The 15,521-nt window shown below is 35.0% G+C and overlaps 3 protein-coding genes and 1 non-coding gene across 7 annotated transcripts in view; 1 reads left to right on the top strand and 3 right to left on the bottom strand.

The window, feature by feature from the left end:
* LOC112008405 (formate--tetrahydrofolate ligase) lies at nucleotides 1-4,968 on the bottom strand. The gene is made up of 5 exons (XM_024040736.2): nucleotides 4,593-4,968; nucleotides 4,243-4,392; nucleotides 1,982-3,157; nucleotides 1,056-1,202; nucleotides 1-435 (listed from the first exon to the last, which is right to left on the bottom strand). Exons 1-5 carry the CDS (start codon nucleotides 4,752-4,754, stop codon nucleotides 160-162), a joined length of 1,911 nt encoding a protein of 636 aa, XP_023896504.1. The 5' UTR covers nucleotides 4,755-4,968; the 3' UTR covers nucleotides 1-159.
* A 237-nt stretch (nucleotides 4,969-5,205) lies between these two features.
* On the bottom strand, nucleotides 5,206-5,278 carry TRNAA-AGC (transfer RNA alanine (anticodon AGC)). Its single transcript has one exon. It is a non-coding gene; the product is annotated as a tRNA-Ala (tRNA).
* Nucleotides 5,279-9,022: 3,744 nt separating this feature from the next.
* Nucleotides 9,023-13,911, top strand: LOC112008406 (E3 ubiquitin-protein ligase SINAT2). Of its 4 annotated transcripts, XM_065771167.1 has the most exons (5): nucleotides 9,023-9,327; nucleotides 9,489-9,539; nucleotides 11,471-11,763; nucleotides 12,414-12,800; nucleotides 13,309-13,911. In XM_065771167.1, the coding sequence occupies exons 3-5, from the start codon at nucleotides 11,557-11,559 to the stop codon at nucleotides 13,624-13,626; spliced, it is 912 nt and encodes a 303-aa protein (XP_065627239.1). In that variant the 5' UTR covers nucleotides 9,023-9,327; nucleotides 9,489-9,539; nucleotides 11,471-11,556; the 3' UTR covers nucleotides 13,627-13,911. The 4 variants fall into 4 exon arrangements, with proteins under 4 accessions (XP_065627239.1, XP_023896507.1, XP_065627240.1 ...); XM_024040739.2 differs by lacking the exon at nucleotides 9,023-9,327 and having other exon boundaries at nucleotides 9,334-9,539; XM_065771168.1 differs by lacking the exon at nucleotides 9,023-9,327 and having other exon boundaries at nucleotides 9,334-9,539; nucleotides 11,428-11,763.
* Nucleotides 13,912-14,001: 90 nt separating this feature from the next.
* The window catches only part of LOC112008407 (peroxidase A2), a 2,889-nt gene continuing 1,369 nt past the window's right edge, over nucleotides 14,002-15,521 (bottom strand). Inside the window, exons 3-4 of the mRNA XM_024040740.2 lie at nucleotides 14,820-14,985; nucleotides 14,002-14,514 (exon numbers count right to left, since the gene is read on the bottom strand). Of these exons, the coding sequence (XP_023896508.2) occupies nucleotides 14,102-14,514; nucleotides 14,820-14,985 (579 nt within the window). The 3' untranslated portion in view covers nucleotides 14,002-14,101. The remainder of the gene's footprint in view (nucleotides 14,515-14,819; nucleotides 14,986-15,521) is intronic.

The raw sequence follows: 15,521 nt of genomic DNA, 5'->3' as shown, positions 1-15,521 counted from the left end.
AAGCACAAAAAAGAAGAATTTTTATTTCACACTCCAGAAGTTGAAGTTACATTATTTAGTCGTACAGAGCGTAGACCAAAAAAAAAAAAAGGTAAGAGAATGTAATGTCACTAAACAATCTTTGAAAAAGGCTGCCTTATGAGACATGTTTGTTGAGCTTCAAGAGAGACCAATAACCTTTCCAGTGGCTGTGTCAAGATCAATGTCATAGAAGCAAGGCCTTGTTGGGAGCCCTGGCATTGTACTCATTGTCCCAACTAAAGGATAAATGAATCCAGCTCCAATGCTAGCTCTCACATCCCTTATTGGTAAGGTAAATCCAGTTGGGGCTCCTTTCTTAGAGGCCTCATGCGAAAAGGAATACTGGGTTTTTGCCATGCAGATTGGCAGACCAGAAAATCCTTGCTTGCTGTACATCTCAATCTGCTTCTCAGCCTATTTAGACAAAGAGGAGATGGGTCAATAAGCGAGGTTCAAAAGGTTTGCAATAATTCAAAATATTGACATTTGTGACTTCTATTCGTGCTCAAAAGAATGCTCATGGGGAAACCAACTATTGTGATTGCAGTACAAGATTATAAGTTCAATGTCAATAAGAATCTGTATCCTGTTCTTGTTCAAAGTGTTCACCATCATGAACACGATGTTCAGTTTTTTCAATAAAATTCTTATTACCTATTAAAAAAATAGAATTTGTATCCTGTAAAACTAATAGCAAATAGTTTCCTTGGTGATTTGGCCACGAGCTGGAAAAGAGCTACACAACACCTTCTCCAGGCATATTGGTTTCCTAATTAACAGTCAGACTTCATAAAAAATTCTTGTCATATTTCTTCACTTTCACCTGGTCTGAACAACGTTATTTTTAAGACATTTTCAGATGCACTAAAAATTATAATTAAAAAAAAAAGAAAAAAAAAAAAAATTGAGTATAATTCAATCAAAATTGATGTCAAACTTAAAATTAAAACCCTAAAAAGATGGGATTTAAAATCATTGATCATGCAATTAGAAAGTGAACTGCTAAAACAATATTATAGAGGTTAGGAGGTTACCTGCTCTGAGTATTCAACACCACTGGCACCATATGACCCTGCTATTGCCTCTATTTTCTCTTTAATACCAGTATCCAACGGATATAAAAACCTTAGTGGCTGTGTGACATTCTCACAGGCTTTTTGAACTGCAATCCCAAGGTCAACCTGAAGATCATGATAATTTTATCAATTAGTGAAAAAATCCATCCCTTGCAGTTTTAGAAACATCAATTGTTATCTCCACATGTGAAGGGAGGAGCTGAATTCAGAGTTTCACTGCTGCCAGCATTCCACCTTCTGGCGTCCGCAGATTCAATAGACAACAAAAAATGAGACAACACGTAGCCCTCTGCTGGATAGTGTGTCTCTAGAGTGGTCCAAGATATCTATTTCATTAAGTGGTGTTCTTATTGTCAAGAAATCTAACATAATATTGGAGAAGGCATGAACATGCAGGAGGAGCAGGAATAATTTATGATTCAATGTTACAACTTATTATTAAAGGCCTTTTCTAGGTTAGGTTAAAGAATATAAATGCATGATACAGAGGCTGCATAAAAATAAGGCCGGATCTGATGTGAGTTTAGAGATTATCACAAGGTTAAATTGGGGTTGCAATTCAGAGAAAGATAGTTTATGCTGGAATTTGTATGCAAACCAAGCTTCTCACTTGGAATAGTCCATAGAGTGGTCACAATAATAGATCAATTAATTTTTCTCTTATATATCCTAATGCCTTTCTGCCAATGAACTTTAGCTCAAACAGCACCTCCTTCCCTTGTAAGAGCAAGGTGGAGGGTGAGGTCATGTGTTCAAGACCCCCCAGATGGATGAAAAATTTACCAATGAAAAAGAGCTTATTTAGTCATAATGCTTTAAAGTGTAGAGAGTTATGGCCTTTTGGATTGAATAAACTAATTAGTGAAGGGAATGAAGTGACTAACCGCTCCTTTTCCACCATGGGCATGATGAGTACAAATCACGGCATCATATGCCCCAGCAGCCAGCGCTGCATTCCTGACTGCACTGAGCTCTGCCTCAGAATCGGTAGAGAACATGTTCACAGCAACAACAACATTCACACCGTAAGCCTTTGTGTTTGAGATATGCCTGGCAAGATTCACGCAACCAGCTTCAACAAGAGCAACATTCTCGTTTAAATAGGCATGATCAAGAGGCTTCCCAGCAATAACTTCTGGCCCACCACCATGCATTTTCAAAGCCCTTATTGTTGCTACAATAACAGCACACTGAGGTGTTAAACCACTATATCGGCATTTTATGTTCATGAACTTCTCAGTTCCAATATCAGCCCCGAAACCTGCTTCTGTCACCACAAACCCTCCAGGTCCCACCAGTTTTAGTGCAATCTTATCGGCCACAATAGAAGAATTCCCATGTGCAATATTAGCAAAAGGACCAGCATGAACAAGAACCGGGGTTCCCTCAAGAGTCTGCATTAAAGTGGGGTTAATAGCATCTTTCATTAGCACAGTCAAAGCACCTCCAACTCCAAGATCATCGGCAGTTACAGGGTCACCAGCCTTGCTATTTCCAATCACCATATTCCCAAGCCTCTCTCTCATATCAGCTAGGGATGTTGTCAGGGCCAAAACTGCCATAATTTCACTTGCAACTGAAATATCAAATCCTGTTTCTCTCACCATCCCCTTCTCTTCGGGACCCTGGCCAATGGTAATCTTCCTCAAGAACCGGTCATTTACGTCCATTACTCTCCTCCATGTGAGCGAATCAGGGTCAATATCAAGCCTAGCAAATTTTTTGACTTCTTGTGGTGTAAGCTCCTCAGGCCTGGTCTTTGAGATACCAAGCTTCTTCAGACGTCTAAACATTATGTCGCTAAAGCTTCGTTTTCCTTCTTTGTTTGGTGGACATAAACGGTTTAAGAGAGCCTTGTCTGATTGGGTTGACTCATGGAAAATCCGGGTATCAATGGCAGCAGCTAGAAGATTGTTTGCAGCTGTTATTGCATGAATGTCTCCTGTTAGGTGAAGATTGAACTCATCCATTGGGATCACTTGACTGTAACCACCCCCTGCTGCACCCCCTTTGATTCCAAAAGTAGGTCCTTGTGATGGTTGACGAAGGCAGGTAACGACCTAACGTCAGAAGCACAAAGGATTGCAAGTCAGAAAACAGCCTAACCTGTTTCCAAATATAGAGTGACCATTTTGAGATGGCATGTATGAAGATTTTACATCTGATAACAGGAACCATAATTGATGCTTTCATAACTTACTCTTCTCAGACAAAGTGAAAGCTTCATAACAAAATCAAATTAGCAGATACAGACTGAGCCAGGATATGGAAGAGACTGTCACTCATTAATAATATACAAAACAACCATAGTTGAAGACCAAGAAACTTCAACTGCTATCAGGGCAAGAGGCTAAATACAGAAACAAATTCATTAAACACTTGCATTAACAGCACAGATGTTAACAGCAGCAAATCTTCTTCGTCTACCAAATCCAAATTTCCTCAGTAAATCCGTCCTATAGTTCACAACTCACCAGGCATTTCATGTGAACAGATCCTCTTTGATTTTACAGAGGTGCATGTTTACAAATCTTACTACCACTCTAGTATTGTGTTAAATTGTCTCATTTGTCCTTCAAAATCTCAGGCTCAGTGTTTCCATCAATCAAAAGAGAGAAAGTATAAACAATAGAGAGCAACACCATACTTGTCAATTGATTTATAGCATAAAAATGAAGTAATCTACGGATAATTTGTAATTGTTAATTTTGTCCTTATATGTGTAGGAATTAGATTTGACAAAACTAAATGTTGGATTACATTAATGAAAAATTTATAGCCCGTTGAACCTAGACATACCAATTATAAAAGATTCACTTCAGTGTTCAAGCCTAGCTCAACTATTTCTGCACGTGGGCATGAATGAAATGATATTAGCTTGGTCCATTTGCACCCAAACCTGCATTCCTTAACATTTTCCCCAAAATATAGTAATTCATGGAACTGATATATACATTCTTGTTATCTTCAATAGTCATTGATAGCATTTTCCCAAACATTGAGTAGGCACAAGCTCAATTTGGATTCGTTGACAGTGTCATTCTGGCTAAAGCCAAATGGGGGAAATCAATTCAAGACAGACACTCATAGAAGTCAACATGAATTACATAGATATGTAATCAAACTGTAATCTTTTCTAAATTACCTTTTTATCAAGAAAAGCTCCCAATGCTTGACAGAGCCCAACAGTAGTAGTTGACTTGCCTTCTCCAAGAGGAGTAGGAGTAATCCCTCCAACCACCACATAATACCCATCTTTAGATCCTTCAACCTCAGCAAGCACAGATAACAAAACCTGCACATTCCAATGCAAAAATACCCAACAGATATCAAAAACTGAACTATCATTAAATTTTCAATCTTGTACTTATTGAAAGAAAACAAAAGGCAAAACCCCACTTCAATTCAATGCATGTTCATCTATTTCTATGACTAACCATCCAAAAAAAAGTTAATAAAAAGTGGGGTTTGATTAAAAAAAAAAAAAAATCAGACCTTGGCCTTGTATTTGCCATATAGATCATAGTGGTTGGGACTGAGATTGAGTTCGTTGGCAATCTCAGAGATGTGGAGAGGCTGAACCGAGTTGGCTATGTCTATGTCAGCTGGTACTGGAGACACCACCTGCAATTTCCTCAGTGTCTTTGAAGAACTCATATTTCAATGAATTCAATTTGTGGGTTACAATTATTTTGTTGGGATTTTTTTTAGTACGAGATTTTTAAGATAAATGAATCTCCCTCACTCCCTCTCAGCCAAAAGTCTCTGTTTTTGTTTATCTAAAAAAAAAAAAGGTCTGTGTTTTTCACTATGAAACTATGAACAAGACAACTCGATACAACACACGTTGTTTTGTGTGTACTTAAATTATATCCTGAGACTCTATCTATGACTATGGACATGTGGAAGATAATTGGAGTTGGTGGATCTTGTGACATCTTTTGTGGGTCCCATGTGCAGTGGCCAATCGATGATGCGGTGGCTGTTACTGAGTTTGGCAAGCTTTGGCTGCTAGGGGAGTGTATGAGCCGAATCGAAGTGTGACACGTGGCGTTGAAATCATGGCATAAAAAAAAAAAAAAGGGTTGAGGGAAAAGCGGTGGGTAGATGGAGATGCGGGGTATCGATCCCCGTACCTCTCGCATGCTAAGCGAGCGCTCTACCATCTGAGCTACATCCCCTTTTGCCTAAGACGCTTGAATAATAAATATTTAATGTAAATTTAAATAATTGAAGAGATTGTTGAACTAAATTTAAAATTTGATGAGAGGTTGAGAAATATCATTAGCATAAATGTTTGATACAAATAGGTTTGAGATTCCATAATTTTGATTCAAATCTATGTATTAATAACCTAAAATTAATAATAACATTTAGGACACGTTTGGTAGACTATAGTAGATACTGTAATGTAATAGTTATTCCTATAGTTTAGCCATTCTGTAATTTGGTTATATTTTTATTACATGGAATAGTCATTTCTTATGAATAATTATTCTTTAAAATGAAGAATTACTATTCATTTTTAAAAGGAATATAATAGCTATTCCTTAGTAGGTGTATTAATTTTTAAAATTAATATATTTCTAAATAAATAAACATTCCATATGCACATAACAATTATGAAAATAAAAAATCATAAAAATAACTATATTCTCTTTCAAATTTAAAAAATAAAATTATTTTTTAGAAAATATAATTATATGAGTAAAATATTTCCTAAAATATATCTTAAAAATTTTTTTTGAGAGAAAAATATATCTTAAATTTGATTTAAAATACTTTTATTCTATTGTCTTCAAGGTTCTATTATTGTGTTGTTACCAAGTAAATGAATAGTAATAAGTATTACATTACAATATCTTATATTCCTTGTAATACCTATTCCTATTCCTATGTAATTACTGTTATAGTTTATTAAACGTGTCCTTAGTATTTAGTACTTTCATGCAATTGATTAATAGATTTTTTTTTTTTTTGGGTGCTTTTCATATTTTACTTAAGCCATTTTAAACTTAAAATTGAAATTCAGTTTTTTTCCCCCTCAAATAGTAATATCTCATATATTTCAATAGTTTTTTATTGTGAACCAATCAAAGTAAGAAAATTACTCTCTCTAAAACTTATTTGTTGCAAATTTGAGAAAGATTTTTTTTTTTTTTTTTTTTGGGAATTAAAAAAATTGTGTTCCAATCTTGAATTAGACTATCTCACTTCATGCTCATGAAAACACTTTTAAAAATTTGATGTGCTAATAGTGTGGTAGATTAAATCTAAAACTTGCTAACCCCAAACCAATAAGGCTACCACCAGAATGCCCTCGTAATGGTAAATGCGAGAAAGATTACAGATTTTGTTTAATGTTGAAAACTTCAATTGATATATATATATATATATATACATTTTTTTTCCCTTTTTGATTAGTACTGTGGGGGGGAGGGGGAGGGGTAAAGCTCAGCCATACGTAGTAGGCCTAAAACCCAAGGTGAGGATTAGTCTATGTCTGAAGAGGCTAAAATCGTCGAGGGGTATTTCGCGTGAAAGAAGGATATATGGGGACGAAAAAACTCTATTCGAAGACATCATCAATGTTCCGAAGAGACGATCATCCTCGGATGAAACGATTTTGGGGTCATGCAAATATCTGGGGGTTTCAAATGAATTTACTAGTGACTTCAGCAATTTGGATAAATTTTAGACACGCTTGGAGATAAGAGGAACAGAGAAATATCTAAAAGAAAAAGCTGCCACCATCGTATTAAATGTACTGCAGCAACTTTTCTGACTGCATTTATGTGGAGAAGTCCTTTGAACAGTGCAACTTCAGCTACCGTCATTCATAAAAGCTAAAGGAGATACATGACATGACATTCACTCAAGTAGGGAGCTGGATGGAGAACAAGTGGACGATGGAGATGGTAGTGGAGGAGGATATATAAAGAAGAAGGGTTCCTAATGAGGAGGGGGAGGAAAAAAAAAGAACAAAAAGGATTGTAACCGATATTCAATCTATTATAAGTCTCTTCGGATTTGAACTTACTTGGTATTTACGTGTACTTTTATGCTGGTTTGTACTTGTATGCTATGATCAATCGTTGTTAGCTCCATAATTAACCTAGCTCTATCACCCATGCTCTACAAATTCATTATATTTGGGCTTGGGCTACAAATCCTAACCCTACAAGTACTCTGACACCTTCTTCAAAAAATTATGTAAGACTAAAATTGAGTTTTTTTTTTCCCATTGTGTGTCAATTTTTCTTTTCTTTCTTAATAATCAATTTTAATTTCAAATTCTTATTGTGACATGAATGGTCAAGCTTTTTCTCAATTTGAGAAGATTTCAAAGGCTTTCTCTCAAAAATTTTTTTTTATTTAAAATAATATATATATTACATTATTAGTAAAATATGAAACTCATTATATCATATATGCATAGTTTCGATCTTAATTATACCATTGGATTATAAAACCACTAATTATTTTTAATATAGTACCTTTAGAGGGATTCCAACATGAGATGTTAGCCATGTTATGAACTTAATAGTTTAAGAGTAAATTGTAAATTATATTCCTAAAGTTTGGGGGTGTTTGAATTTTACACCTTGAAGTTTTAGAATTTGAATTTTATCTCTTAAAGTTTGGGTTGTTTGGATTTTACACACTGACGTTTCAAAATTTGGATTTTATCTCCTAATGTTTGGCAGTTTTTGAATTTTATATTCTTAAATTCTGAAACTTTGGGATGTAAAATCAAAATATACCAAGATTTTAGAGAGTTAAATCCAAACACTTTCAAATTTTATAGGATAAAATCTAAATTCTAAAATGTCGGCGCGTAAAATCTAAATTTTATGATATAAAATCTAATCACTCTTAAACTTTAGGGTGTAATTTATAATATACCATTTTTTTTAATTAAGAAAAATAATCACAACCCTTGGAATGCTTAAATAATAACTGATTATATGAATCATGTTTTTTTATTAATAATTATACGTGTGTACTTGGTGGATCTTTATTTTTTATTTATTTTTATTTTTTTTAATGGGATTGGATTTACGATCTTACTTTTACAAAAAAGAGCGGGTGCCTTTTTTAAAGTACTTATTTATTTATATATACTTCCCACACAAATGCAAAATCACCCCTTCGCAGCAGTCTTTGTCATTCGTCCTTGGTTACCTTGGATCCTGTTTCTGTTTCTGTATGTGTCACAACGTGTTGTTTCTTAATTCAATCACACAAAGCTTCCACATCTACTACCGTTTGATAGGTGGGGTAGATATAATAAAATAAGTCTAACTAAATTAACTAATCACAATTTTTTTCATAGTTACTTGGATAACATGCTGTGATTAGTATCCTTTAAAAATGAGCAAGTATAAATGTAACATTGCACATATTAGAACTTGCTATCTCAACAAGTTAATAAGCATATTGCGAAAAAAAATTGTATACCAAACCTTTCTAATACTCAAAGAACATGTTATTTTATAACAAATTTTAGGTGGTAAAACGTTTGTGGTTATATAATTTGCACTCATCACTTATGTTATTTTTTTTTTTCATTTATCAATAATAATTTATCATCTTGCTATACTCGGATTTCACCACACTTGAACGCCTTATTTTTATTTGAATTCGGCTTGTGTGTTGTGGTCAGTGACCACTGGACTATTAAATTGGATCCGTGTCTGGATCGCAACTTGCTCCACCCTTTTTTGTTTTCCCAAAGTGCCAACTTTTAACGGCTTGATTGTCCCAACACAAAAGTAGAAAATTGAAAAAAAATATTCAAACGTTGCGTGCGGGAAATGTCACCTTGTTTGCCAATGTCAAAGAAAGCAAGAAACCTCTAAAAAAGCTAACACTGATAAATGAGAGTCACTGTTTCAGAAGACAACACAGCACCATTAATGTACACAACAAAACCAACAAAGACAATTATTACTACACTAAAATATTGCCAGAATTGCATGGTGTGAGTGTAGGGACATAGACTATATCTCACGCAGGCTCATCACTCGTATATTTATATTTGCTGTACAAATTAGTAGGTGACCAGTGTGCATTAAGGGAGACAAATCCAAATCTTTTTCTTTGACTCTGGCTTCAGTGTTTTAGGCCACAAATCAGGCTAAGACACGCAATCTCCTGAGCCAGATTTCAAGGACACTGCTCCAACTCACTAGTCACAAGTCAGTAGTCACAAGTTGAAATATTTTTGGTGAGGGTCCAAATATGATACAATTATTGGATGCTCAAGTGGATTGAACAATGAATATTCATTCATGCATTTTGGGCTAAAAATCTCATATGGGTATTGCAGCTCTGGGCTATTTTGTACTGTTTGTTTAATTCTTTGTGCATTTCCTGCTGGCTGATCAGGTGCTTGGGCTATAATTCTCATCTGGGCTCATCTGGGTGTTGCAATTCTTGGTTAGTTTTTGTTCTATCTGTTCTTTATTTTCTGTCTGTGATTTTGATTATTAAAAGGACATGGGCTTTAATTTTTCATCTGGATGTTGATGATTTTGGTTGGTCTATTGCTATATATTCTTTCTTTTTTGTCTAATTTATTGAAAGTGTCGTATATGGTGGAGACTTGAACTAGTTCATGTAAATTTTGCATTTTTAGGGGGGGATTTGAAAGTGTCGGTTCTGTTTGCTTATGAACTAAATTAACATATTTTTCGGTTCATGCATGTGGAAAATGACAAAAGAAACAGATTAGATGGTGATTCTTATGTTCAAATGGTAGATTTGAAATTGATTTTGCCCTTTTGGTTGTATTTAATTAATCATCCCCTTCTTTCCCTTCCCTTTTCTAACTCCCCCTTTTCCGGACAGATTAAAATTTATCTCCATTAGTCTGCATATTCTTAATCTGTGGTTCTTAAAAGAAGGCTATTTCCCATGTGAAATTGTGATAGTTTTGAAGACTTGATGGTTTTAGAAGTAAGGGGAAGGCTACGTTTGTTATATGTTGTGTGGTGCAAGTATTCTGTTTCTCTTCTATCAAGTAATGTTAACACCTTGAGGTAAACAATCTAGATTATTAAAATTTGGCCTTTGATTGTAGTTTCATTTATCTTCTTCCATTTTCTGTGAACCATCAGCAGCATTTTGGCTGTGAAATCTTAGGACTTTTTACACAAAATTTCTCCAGCTCCTATGAGTATAAAAGGGGATCGTAATTCTATTTTTGAGCCTATTTATTGGTTATTTCAACTGAAGTAGGTGCTGTCTGTACCACTTTTGAAGCCTAGCCCTTCGTTTAATTACAAGCTCAAATTTTCTTTTGACAATTAACCCTACCTGCTATAATAATTTTATTAGGATTACATGTGAACAGGAAATTCCATTGTCCTCTAATAAGATGCTTGCTTGCAGCTTCCTCCTAGGAAAAATACAGAGCATTTCCCCAACTATTTATGTTTCGTCCTCCCAGGCTTCCTTAGAGAACCTAAGATATATAGTTTAGTGACATTTGTATTAAGTCCTGAGGTGTTCAACTATATGAAACTCTTCTATATTTTCTTCTTGTTTATTGCAAGTTGTGCTTTCCCATTTGCAGTTGCATGGACCTTCATTAGGTACTGGTATGTACAGATTTGATAAAAAGTAAGGTTTCAATTGGGTATACAACATTCGATCAAAAAAATAAATTGGGGATACAACAAATTAGATCTGTGAGCTGGTTTCTAATATTCATTTTACTGATGTTGGGACTTGGGAGCAGAAGAACATGGCACATTTCTTGTTTGTCGTATTAAGCATTATTTTAAAGTAATTCTTTTCAAAGAAGGGGGGGGGGGGGTGGGGGAGGGTGAGGGTGAACACCAGGATATGAATGTTGCATGTTGCATCCTACCGCTGATTAGACATAGCCAATCAAACATAGTTATTGACCTAGTCGTAATCATAATTTTTTGGGCAAGTACATAGTTTAATTACTTGTAAGTTGTAACAGTTATATGGCCATCTCCATAGAGAAGAAACAAATTTGTAAAGAAAAGAAGAGTAATTGTTTTATACCACAGCATATCTTTATCACTTCTGTATACGATTGATGCTTTCATTATGAATTGTCTGTGTGAAAAGTACCTTCTTTTCTTTACTAGTTGTTGTTAGTCTCTATTTACTATTTAGTTCCTTTAGAAAATCTCTGCAAAATTTTAGTCAACTTTTCTAAGAAGGGTTTCTATACGCTTCAATTTAAAATTCCTTTCTTAAAACTTTAGACCAGTTTCTAACATTGCTGCCTTTTGTTAATAGACATCAAGCTTTCATGTAACTACATAAAACAATTTTCTGTAACATATAGCCCACAGCAGTAACTGAGCTTCTAATGTGGTTTGAATGACAAGGTAAATCCATCCAAAAATAACAAAAAGTGACACAAGAGAGTAGATTTTGAGGAGAACATATCAGCATTCACAATTGACAGGAAAACATGTTCTGCAAGGAAGTGACTGAGTCCTGCACTACTACATCTATGGATTCGGATCTGGCAACTTCTAGTGGTGAGTTAGGAAGTTCAAATTATAGAAAAGCTGACCCTGGTTTAGGTGGAAATCCTGGAAGGCCCTCAAATAATGATGTGCATGACTTACTTGAGTGTCCTGTTTGCATGAATCTAATGTACCCTCCAATATACCAGGTATGTTCTATAGATTCTGGACTTAATGATAAATGTTTTTTGGGGGGGGGGGGTGGTGGATTTTATTTCTTTATAAATATTCCTTTTTCTAATGAGAATATAGTTGGGCATGATTGCTTATAGGCAGAGTTACAAAGTTACATGCTTTCATACAAAACGACTTTACTGTAGTTTATGAAGCATTCATTATTAAGAACAACTAGAAATTGTGATACGAAATGACAAAGAAGTTATCTTAAATCAGTTTAGAAAAATTCAAGAATGTTATTAAGTTTTCAGTCAAGAAGTGAAGTCCTTGTGAGTAAGGGTGACATGTAAATTGAGTTGACTAATCTTATATTGGCCAAAGCTGTGGCCAAAGCTGTTGTCTGGAATGTTGGCTTTTTTCAGAAATCTTTCTACATCTCATTTTGACCACTGTTTTAAATTGCATATAAAGTGACCTCGCTATGATTATTTCAAATGCTTCATCTATCATGGATCCTTCTTTTCTATTTTATTTTGCAATTCAACAGTCATAAAACTGCTTGATAGTTTTAAGCATTTAAAATATTTCTATTTTGCATTGCATTACTTCCAGACATTTAGTAAAATTTTTGTAAAGACGTGGAACATTAAATCATAATAACTTATTTTATTTGGTGTCATAGTGTCCAAGTGGCCACACTCTATGTTCAAACTGCAAGGTTAGAGTGCACAACTGTTGCCCTGCGTGCCGACATGAGCTTGGAAATATAAGGTGCTTGGCTTTAGAGAAAGTAGCAGAGTCCTTAGAGCTCCCTTGCAGGTACCAAATATTGGGTTGTCATGATATATTCCCATACTACAGCAAGCTCAAACATGAGAAAAACTGTAAATATCGTCCATACAACTGCCCTTATGCTGGAGCTGATTGTTCTGTGACTGGTGATATCCCATTCCTTGTCACGCATCTCAAGAATGATCACAAGGTTGACATGCATGATGGGTGTAGTTTCAGCCACAGATATGTGAAATCCAATCCCCATGAAGTTGGGAATGCTACGTGGATGTTAACTGTAAGAGCTCTTCTCTCTCTCAACAACTCCCCCTCCCACCCAAACAGCATACACACACATCAAGGAAAATTGCACGAGTGTGTTATATGAGGTAAAGGCAGGGGAAAATTCTTTTCCACCTTATGAAGAAAAGTCAATTTGGTTGCTTCAACATGGAATACAAGAAAATAAATATGGACCTCACAATTGTCCTTGATGGGATATGATCAATGCCAGCTGGATTTCCTGTAGAATTATGCATTTACTTTTCTGATTCAATCTGTCAAAAAAAAGAAAAAAACGTTCTTTCTGCCTTTTATTTGGCTTGTGAAAAGAATGGGTGGAACTGGGCTTAAGCATATGAAAAACTTAAAAAAGAAGCTATATTTGTGCATTATCTTATCCGTTATCCCATTATCACCAATATCCTAATGGTGATGTAATGCAACTTTGTTCTCTTGCATTCAATTCTATTTGATTTGCACCAACCATCTAAAAAACCATCTTGCAATTCTTTCATCTGGTGCAGGTCTTCAACTGTTTTGGCCGTCAGTTCTGCTTGCACTTTGAGGCTTTCCTTCTAGGACTGGCACCCGTTTACATGGCCTTCCTGCGGTTCATGGGTGATGAAGATGAGGCAAAGCAATTTAGCTACAGTCTGGAAGTTGGCAGAAATGGCAGGAAACTTACATGGCAAGGTATACCAAGGAGTATCCGTGATAGCCATAAGAAAGTACGGGATAGTCAAGATGGATTAATCATTCAGAGAAACTTGGCACTCCTATTTTCTGGTGGTGATAAGCAGGAGTTGAAGCTGAAAATATCTGGTCGTATATGGAAGGAGTAATAAGATATTATAGAAACTGCTTTGGAAATGCTGTAGTGGGAAAATTGGAAGGTGCCAAATTTTTTTTTTTTCACCCTGTAAATAGATAGATGTTGTATTTTTTATTGATTGAGATCACTTTTCATTTATGTATCAATCTAGGAGGGCATCTTTCCTTGTTTATTTCAATGTTTTGGTCTTTCAAATTTACTTGGCATGCATAATTAAAACCTACTCACAATGTTATTGCAGTGTGAGGAATTAAGTACAATAAGGATAAATATGCTCTATAAGCTTTTCTTTTCACTTTATTATACACACAATTGAATTTAAAGAAACATGTCTAAGATGTATAACCAGAAACCAAAAACAAAAAGAAGAAAAGAACAAGAAATGTTCAGGCAGGGATTTGAAATTGGTATATTGGTTCATTTTTTTCCCCTGGTTTCTAACATTTTGTTAGATACATCCTTTAACATTGCTAGTGTTATATATTTCAGTTGACCCTCTTACAATCAAGCCTTATTTCTCCATTATTTCCTGGCAAGGGGCTTATATTTCCCATTTTAACCATTGACTTGGCGAAATTGTCAAAGAATTCACTCTGACTATTAGCAAAACGGTTTACAATGTCAACTGTGTCAGCCCCAGTAGTTGAGAACAACTCCTGATCAGTTTGGAGAAGGCCTTGGTTGTTTTGAAGGTTTGTGAAGTAGTTATTATCAAAGCCATTAGGAGTAGAGGGATCAAGATTGGTTATGGCATTGCCATTCCCACCTTCCGGACATGTTTGGCGAAGTGTTCCCAAGTATGTTGTGTCTAGGCTAGGGTCTGGGTTTCCGGTGTTGCTGAAGTTGTAAAGCCTTTGACTGAAAACCCTACATTGTGCCCGCCCAAATGTATGTGCACCTGAAAAGCAACCATGTCCATTAAGATTCAAAATGTTAGTCTTATGCATATAGTGAAAGGTAATGCTAACCACATGTGACATCTAAGTAACAATTATAACTCCTGATAATAACTTTATAAAATTCACATCGACCTAGCTAGTATAAATATGTCATGGGATATCCACACAATTTTGGACATAGTAGTGACATGACCTTTCCCTATAGACAATGCTGAATGAGTGTGAAATTTGATAACGGGAAAAAAAAAATATAAAGCTTCAATAATTTCACAATTAGGTAATTTTAGTGATTATTTTTACTTACCAGATAAAGCAACTAGATCAGTGGAATCAAGGCCCACAGCAGTAAACTTGGCTGTGACGTTGCTAAGGCTTTCAAAAGGACTTGGAATGGAAGTATTAGCACCTGCTTGGTTGGCTGCCTTGCTATCTCTTCTTCCCAATTGAACTTCCCATGTTGGGCCTCCAGCCTGCAACAGTCAATTTATTGTTCATTGATGTACACGTTGGGGCAAAGAAATCCCTATCTACTATATATTACCATACATTTTTATTCACTTGCATACTATTTAATTAAGTTGAGGATTTCCTTCTCCAAAAAAAAAAAAAAAAAAAAAAAAAGAGTTGAGGATTTAAATAGATTTAGCAATATGTAATTAAGTTATATTTGATAATAGTGTGTACATATATGGGTCAATTATTCAAACCCTCAAATCATAATTTGTGTTGCAAAAATGTCAATCCTTTTTTTCGAAGCTCAAATATGAGTTCCATAAATAACCATAAGGTTCATACATTTTACAAATAGAAGTTCTTTGTATGTTGTTTTATAATTCTATTTATATTTTGATCGCCTCATACGGTCATGCACTCATACCCTTTTTTATATCATAGTCTAATGTCATTGTTCTACATTTAAAGATAACGTTAGAATAACAACATCATTTTCAAATTGTTTCAGATCATGATTTCTTCAATAATAATAGTATTAAACCGTTATGAAGAA

This window comes from Quercus suber, unplaced genomic scaffold (assembly GCF_002906115.3).
Source record: "Quercus suber isolate HL8 unplaced genomic scaffold, Cork oak 2.0 scaffold_40, whole genome shotgun sequence".
Lineage (NCBI taxonomy): Eukaryota > Viridiplantae > Streptophyta > Magnoliopsida > Fagales > Fagaceae > Quercus > Quercus suber.
The sequence above is the reverse complement of the archived record's forward strand: the minus strand, read 5'-3'. Positions and strand labels throughout refer to the sequence as shown.

Excerpts from the sequence above, each read along its gene's own strand:
- LOC112008406 (XM_065771167.1), top strand. The coding sequence starts at position 11,557 with ATGTTCTGCAAGGAAGTGACTGAGTCCTGCACTACTACATCTATGGAT. Across the intron at positions 11,764-12,413 it reads TGTACCCTCCAATATACCAG|TGTCCAAGTGGCCACACTCT; the intron begins GTATGTTCTATA and ends TTGGTGTCATAG. Across the intron at positions 12,801-13,308 it reads ATGCTACGTGGATGTTAACT|GTCTTCAACTGTTTTGGCCG; the intron begins GTAAGAGCTCTT and ends CATCTGGTGCAG.
- LOC112008405 (XM_024040736.2), bottom strand. The coding sequence starts at position 4,754 with ATGAGTTCTTCAAAGACACTGAGGAAATTGCAGGTGGTGTCTCCAGTA. Across the intron at positions 4,393-4,592 it reads ATGGCAAATACAAGGCCAAG|GTTTTGTTATCTGTGCTTGC; the intron begins GTCTGATTTTTT and ends TGGAATGTGCAG. Across the intron at positions 436-1,055 it reads GTGTTGAATACTCAGAGCAG|GCTGAGAAGCAGATTGAGAT; the intron begins GTAACCTCCTAA and ends TTGTCTAAATAG.